General features: G+C 30.9%; 1 protein-coding gene across 3 annotated transcripts in view; it reads right to left on the minus strand.

Moving 5' to 3' along the window:
* The window catches only part of LOC149218840 (uncharacterized), a 67,276-nt gene extending 63,175 nt beyond the window's left edge, over positions 1 to 4,101 (minus strand). Inside the window, exon 1 of one of the 3 annotated variants that reach the window (XM_089384166.1) lies at positions 3,145 to 4,101. In XM_089384166.1, coding sequence (XP_089240292.1) covers positions 3,145 to 3,363 — 219 coding nt within the window. In that variant the 5' untranslated portion in view covers positions 3,364 to 4,101. The remainder of the gene's footprint in view (positions 1 to 3,144) is intronic. The other 2 variants (XM_089384165.1, XM_089384164.1) reach the window with 2 other exon arrangements.
* Between the last annotated feature and the right edge of the window lie 3,596 nt (positions 4,102 to 7,697).

Below are 7,697 nucleotides of genomic sequence, written 5' to 3' on the forward strand. Positions count from 1 at the left end.
CACATCCTAAGATTATAGATGAGATGCTAGGTTTATCATATGTCAAACATCAACTTAGAAGAACACCTTATCTTCCATGGCCCTTTATACTATGAGATCAAGGGAATTTTTCGTTGTCTCCCTAAGGAGAGAAGAGGATCCCTCCCTTTCTCTAGATACTCAAACTAGAGGTGTCTATCTCTTTTGCCAGCCAAAATGTTGGGTCTCAAGAGAAAGACTCTATAGGGTCCATCCAAGACAAAACCTATGAGGCTAATTGCTTCCCTCTTGCCCTAGATCTTAACGGTAGATGATCATAAACGATCAAAGAGCGTCATGTGACATCAACTTCCAAATCAATGAAACCTATAACAAAACAATATCCACTAGTGCCTCAAGGAGGCTTTGTGCACAACATAGTTCGCTTTCTCGATTGCCCATTGTCTTGAGTACTCAAAGCTCCATCACTAGGTCATCTTAGCAATCTCCAATATAACTTATGAGAGTAGCAACAAATGATCGATGTCTACCAAAGATCATATATCGTGGTCACCTTAGTCATGGATTTTCTTGAGATTCTCATATAGTGCATCAACCCCTTCTTGGTGATTGAGGGCACAATAAAAGAGTCATTTTCTTATTTACCATCTATTATTTGATTATTAAACAAAATCTTAAATAATTTTAATATAAATACTAAAATTTATTTTTTTGAATTTTCTAAATAATTATATTTATTTTTACACTTTTAAAAAAGTTAAAATATTAATATATTTAATATATAATTTTTTGGTCTTGAGTTTAATTATACAATTATCTCTACATATTTCATATTATTAAATATTTTAATTTAATATTTAATATAATTTTAATTTAAAAAAATCATAAAATTTTGCAAAATATATATATATATATATATATAAAATTCATTAAAATATTTTATTTAATTAATTAAAATTAAAATCATATTAAATTAATTAATATAAAATCATTCAATTAATATTAAAAATAATTAAATAAAACAATTCCAACTCAAATTTAATATAAAATCATTCAATTAATATTAAAAATAGTTAAATAAAACAATTCCAACTCAAATTTACATTCTCAATAATACAAAAAACTAATATTACATAGAATTATGTAAGTGACTAGAATTCTATTGAAAATTTCATTCAAAATTAAAAATAAAATTATACAATAAATTAATACTACATAAAATTTCATACAATAAATTATTATTAACATAAACTAGAATTCTATTAAAAAATTTATTTAAAATTATATAATAAATTAATATTATATAAAATATTATAAATTATTATTAACATAAACTAGAATTCTATTAAAAAATTTATTTAAAATTATATAATAAATTAATATTATATAAAATATAAAATTTTAGAAATCAAATCAAATTTAATGATAAGATCCATTTTAATAAATAGGTTTAATTTTAAAAACATTATTGATGATGATGGTGGTGGTGGTTAACTTCAGCTGAGACCAAACAATGATCTATCAGACCTAAATAAACAAATTATTTATTTTGATTTAATATTTTATTCCTATGCTCAAAAAGCTTGGAGAGAAGCTTCCAAATCTCACTATAATTTTCGCATTGTAAAAAACTAAAAAGATCAGTATTGTAACAAAGATTGTGAAATTAAGATCACAAAAATTTTAAATCTAAAATAAAATTTAATTAATTATCTTATTAAATAATACTAACGAGAATGGATTCGTATTTAAATGCGCATGGTACACAGCTATGGTATTATTAATTTGAATTTTGTAATTCAAACATGCTGCGGGAAACTATTTTCCAGTTGTTGCTTGGCTTCCCGGCACAATTTCCTAACTATTTCCAAAACCTTCGGAATCAAAGTTCTGGGAATCACTGAATCATCGTTCCAGGGAATCACTGCCTTGTTTTGTTTTTGCGAAGAAGTTAATTTTTTTTTTTATTGTATTTTTCTTTTCATATAAAAACAAAATAATATTAACATTAAAAACTAGCGTACCACTGAAGCAACCCAAAACTAAACTTTCGAAAAAAAAAGTAACCTACCCCACATTGATACTACCAAGTGTTATTACCGACATTCAATTAAACAGTAATCAACAGCTCTGAAGGTTGTCATTCATAGTCTGATTCTACGTATTTAATTATCCAAATCCTGATAAAGCTGCGAAAATTATTGTTTAATTTTAACTTTATCTATCTTGTTAAATATTTTTGGAATAATACTGTGTAATATATGTAATCTGTATAATATTATTAATAATAATTCTATAAACTATTGATAGTATCGATTGATATAAAAGTTGGCTATCATTAAATGTGAATTCTGGCTTTTTAATATCAATAATAATCTCATAATACGTGTCGATGATTTCAAATGGAATCACGTATTATTGTGTACTGTGTAAAAAAATCCTTTGTCTCTATATATATTCCTGCAACATAATCGTACCAATAGAATTTATGTGCACACCGTCTATGATCAGAAAGTAGCACCATTAAAAGAAGAACAGGTTAATTGTGAATAATAGTATTTAAGAGAAGAGGATAATTATGAAGAATAGTATTGGGCTCACGATAGCTACCTGCCTTTTAATGCCAGATTCCAACTGGCGTTTTGCTATAGTTTGTTCTGGAATATTGAGTATATACATGTACTCAGGTCAGAAATTGATTTATCTACTGGGTCCCGGGGAAAAGGCAAAATTATATTCCAGAGATCTCAGCTTTAAAGGGAATTTAAAGCAGCCTTTGGCACGGCAGTCAAAGCCGGCCTCGGGCTGAATAAAGTGCAGCAATGAGATGCTGCAACTTGCAAAGTATGCGTGTAGAAATTTAAAAGAAAATTTTGGAAAAAGAGGAAACAGTTTAGAGTGAAAGGAAAAAAGCATTTAAAAAGAAAGTTTAGAATGAAGGATAAAAGCATTAAATTTCGATTTCTAAAAAGGAAAAGATAATAAGATTCTCAAACAGCAAAAAATTGGGTATCTGGGGGATGGAGGCCCACAAAGAAAACAGACAGGCGGGCTTACTAATAACGCACTTACTTTTTTCACATGAATTGAATATTTGGTGATCGAGGAAAAAAACAAATTAACGATTCTCCAGGCATGAATTTACAGCACTAAAGATTTACTAACCTGACCAGAGGTCAACTGGGGCAGTACAGAACCAGAGCCAATGCTTTTGAAACGTTTGGATTCTGCTTCCTCCCCTGTGTAATTGCAGACTGGCTCTTCCCTCCTCTTGATAATTTGCATACTGTGAACAGGCTGGTTCATAGGCCACCACTGATCTTCTTTATCCAAAGAAAAATGAAATGAGGTTGGACCATTAAAAGTTCGCTGCTTCGTCCCCATGACCGAAGGAGCCCAAAAAACCAAAAAAAAAAAAAAATCACTGCAACTCTTGCTTCTTCTTTTTTTCTTCTTCAATCACGCCCATATATTGCCCATGATAGAAAATTAAACAGAACTAGCTGCCTCCTGCAGCCTTGAAAAAACCACCATGGTTTTTCTCCCCAAATTTTACACGCAGCACGCTCAGCTCCAGGGACAAAGATGATGGCTTCACAGCCATACTCCACGCTGTTGGTGATGCAGCAAGAGGACAATGACAATTTGGAGCAACTGGGTAAGACGATTGAGAGCCATGAAGCATGGCAGAAGCTCAGCAAACAACTACAAAGAAACTAATTGCCTGGTAGGCTTGGTTTCTGGAAGAGAGCAGCAGAACACAACAGAATGACATAAAGTCTGAGTGAATGGAATAAAACCCTAGTGAAATTAAATTAGTTAGACTGCCAACCCAACAGAACCCGACCGTTGTGAAAAATCCCCCAAAGCTCCTTGTATGATTCATTAATAGTACCCACTGCCCATGCCCAATAAAATTATATAGACAAGTGGGCAAAGGACAGCGACTGACTGGTGCGTTTTATGCACCCAAAACCACAATAAACACACGGCCCAAAAGGCTTGAAAGTACAAGCCCACACCCAACTCACTACCCTCCCCTGCCCCATCACAATCTCAATGGGAATGGGATGGCTGGGCGAGGGCAGATTGGCAATTATTGGTGGGTACCTCGCAGAATACTCCAGTTGGGTCTTTGGGTGGAGGGTTAGAGTTTGGCTTCGTGACAATGTCCGAACTGATTCTGCTCATCCTCATTGGTTCATATCATCATAGACCAATCTCAGTCTCCCACTGTTCTCCTGACCGTAATTATATGTCAACGTAGGGTTTGCTAGTCTGCTACGTGTCAGTCATCTATTAGACAGACATTAGAGGGGTGGCATCCATCTCCATATGATACCCATTTCCATATTATCATAATCATAAGTGGACTTCCTAACCAACCCTACCCATTTATCGCTTTCCCTGCACGAATACCATGACACCTCATCTTGTTGGGTTACGATCAAGCTTGGTAGTGGTGGTGAGGTACACCAGATGAAGCCCACACTATGTAGATATTTTTTAATGATATAATAAGAGTTTGAAGAATTCAGCGTTCATTATCAAGGTTCACAAGGGAATCATTATGAGGGTTGAAGTTGTGTTCCATTTGAGTTTTGCCCTGAATGATTTTATTTTTATTTTTCGTAAATATGTAACGAAGTTTGTGTTGTGTTTTTAAGGAAGAAGGAAAAGATTAAATAAGTTATTATTGAAAAAGAAAAATTTAAATATAATTTCAATAAGATGAGTAATTTAGTATTTATTTGATAGGTGTTAAATTTTATTTTTTATCAAAAATTGATAAATTTCTTAAATTTAGAAGATTTCTGAATTTTTTAAATTCTATATTTATATCTACATTATTAGTTATAGTCATTTAATTATTTTATTAATGGTTAACAAATTGTGAGTTTAATGTTTTTTAAGAAGTTTATTAATAATCCAACCAAATAATTAATATAACTATCTATTTCAAGAAAACTTCCATGTTCACTACAACTTTGCTTAGATCATTGATAAAGACTCATTCAAATTTCAATACGCTATCACTTAAATGGTTTCTTACATTGTTGCAAATTAAATATGAAAGGAAAGGACATAGGCTTTGTATTTTTGTTTATCATTGGTTTAGACAAGTTTCACAATGTTGATTGATTGTTGCAAAAGGGTTTATAGGGAAAAATGGGTAGAATAGTGAAAGACTTGATTCTCCTACTTTTAAATGCAATATTGATACCCAAAAATAATGTGTTTATGTTTTATTTAGATGGAGAGAGAAAGTCAAGTATAATTATTTGAATCCTACAATTTTGAATGAGAAAGTTTCAAGTGAATTATCTCAACAAGATTATGAAGCAATAATAATCTTGATAAGGGAGTAAGAGTCACCAATGCAATTACAAACAACCACATCATCTCTATTAGTAATTTAGTGTTGTTTCTATTAATTTTATTAATTATGTTTTTAGTAACTTTGTTTTGTTATATTTATAAAATGTTTAAAACACCCTTACAATAGAAAAATTGGTTTTATGTTCAATTCTTCTACATTTAGGTCCGGTGAGACTCTAAAGAAACACATATTACTCTTCATAATTTATATCTTTTTCATTGAAATTATGAGGCATTTTGTGAATATAAAAAATTAAATTAGAATCACATCTAACTCCAAAGCATTGAGGATCTTGGAATCAATTGTTCCATTAGTTATTTATTGAATTGAACATAAGCATAATTGAACAAACAATTTAAAAAATAAAAACTCTATTGCATTTTCAATGAAGAGACAGATCAATAAAACTAAAACACAGACAATTCACTCATTTTCAATGAAGAGACAAATCAATAATACTTAAAACACAAATAATCCACTCATTATAATTAAATTGAGATATTTATACTTAAAAGTAATAATTAAAAATTAAGCATCAAACCTGAAAAAGTTAAATAATAATGCAATAATATACTATGATATTAAGTTCATAAATAACCAATAAAATCTAACTTTAAAACTATTTTTAAAATCCAAATATAATTTTGGGAAAAGTTAAATAATAATACAATAATATAGAACTATTTTTAAAATCCAAATATAATTTTTGAAAAAGTTAAATAATAATGCAATAATAAATTATGACTTTAAATAACACTGCAATAATAAACTATTACATTAAATAATAATACAATAATAAACTATAACCTTAAGTCTATAAATAACAAATAAAATCCAATCCAAGGACTAATTTTAAAATCCAAAAGGGAAATTTTTTCTTTTAATTGTTCATTTAAAAAACTCAAGAGTTTGAAACCTTGCCTTGCATTAATGTCTGGGACATGGTATTTTTATTGGAGGTGTCCATTCAAGTTCTATGGTGAAGCCCATCATTAAGATGCCCCCACCTTGCAGTGACAACTCATTTCTATAGATTCAATCACTTTTAAAATCTTATTTTCTCTGCCGACCTAAACGTACAATCATACATTGTCATTGTCCAACTCCACAAGGGCTGCAGTTTTCTTTGACTTGCTGTTTTTTAAGTCCATTGTGGAATCTTAGGTGCTTAGGATAACAACACAAATGGGAGGCTGACACGCAAGACAGCGATGGGTGCAAGGAATTGCACCTCTGCACATTATTATAATTTAAGGCAAAAGCGTGGTAAGTTAGCAAATTGCTATTATAGTATTTTTTAAGAGTAAGTTGACAACGATGGTATGGCATGATTAGAAGTCATCCCACATTGGGTAATGCATACAAAAATGTCGTTGTATGAAACCTCTATCACTTTCCGCAATTGTAGAATTTGGTTTGTGATTTACATATATACACAAAATGATTGTGATTTTAAATCTATGAATATACATCATGTCGTGAGGTTGCATTTTAAATTAAGTAAAGCCAAACTTGTGACTTCGTCGTGTTGAGTGCAACCGCGAACACCGCAAGTACATTTTTTCTTGTGTTTGAGAAACATACCATACATGTAAAACCAAAATGATGACTCACGTGTTATTTAGGATTCTAACACATCTAAGTCATTCAAATATGTCTTCTTTATTAAAAAAAACAAGACACGTGGAGCAAAGTTGGCTTAATAAAGTTATTATTTTATTTGGATTATAATGTTTTTAATAAAAATAAACTAATTAATTAGCTCATATAAAATTGAGAGAAGAATTTTTTGAATTTCGCTTGTCTAATCTTTGCTTTGTTTGTTTGGATTTTCTATAGATCATTTAATTGTGAATCTGTGTGATTCGACGAAAAAGACAATTTCTTTTGTGAGTATGGTTTCCGATCAAGCTATCTCTTATTCGGTTTTGTACATCTCTATGTTGAAATTTTCTTACGGTCTTACGGTGGTTCAAGAAATTCCTTCCCTCAATATTCATGTGGATCATGAAGCTTTCTGTTGTGAAAAATATTTTTCGGAGAATGGCTTAATTTGCAAGTTTAATGGGTATTAGTTGTGGTTGGCTGATTTGCACAAATGGATCTCTAAGTCATGGAAGCCCATTTGATGGATGAATTGAACATTTTCGCTATGGCTTGGGGTTTTCTTGGTGTGGTTTTTGACAATATAGAAGACAAGAAGGCCATTTGTGAAGTTGGGCATGGTTTTGGGGTAGTGTTGGTCTCTTCATGTAGCCCTGGACTCCCACTTTTGATCCAGTAATAACATCAATCTCCACAACCCCAGTTTGAGTAAAGCTTCCAAACCTTCCCTTGC

The sequence above is a fragment of the Pinus tabuliformis genome, chromosome Q (assembly GCF_031772625.1).
Source record: "Pinus tabuliformis cultivar Carrire ecotype Pingquan chromosome Q, CPIR1, whole genome shotgun sequence".
Classification (NCBI taxonomy): domain Eukaryota; kingdom Viridiplantae; phylum Streptophyta; class Pinopsida; order Pinales; family Pinaceae; genus Pinus; species Pinus tabuliformis.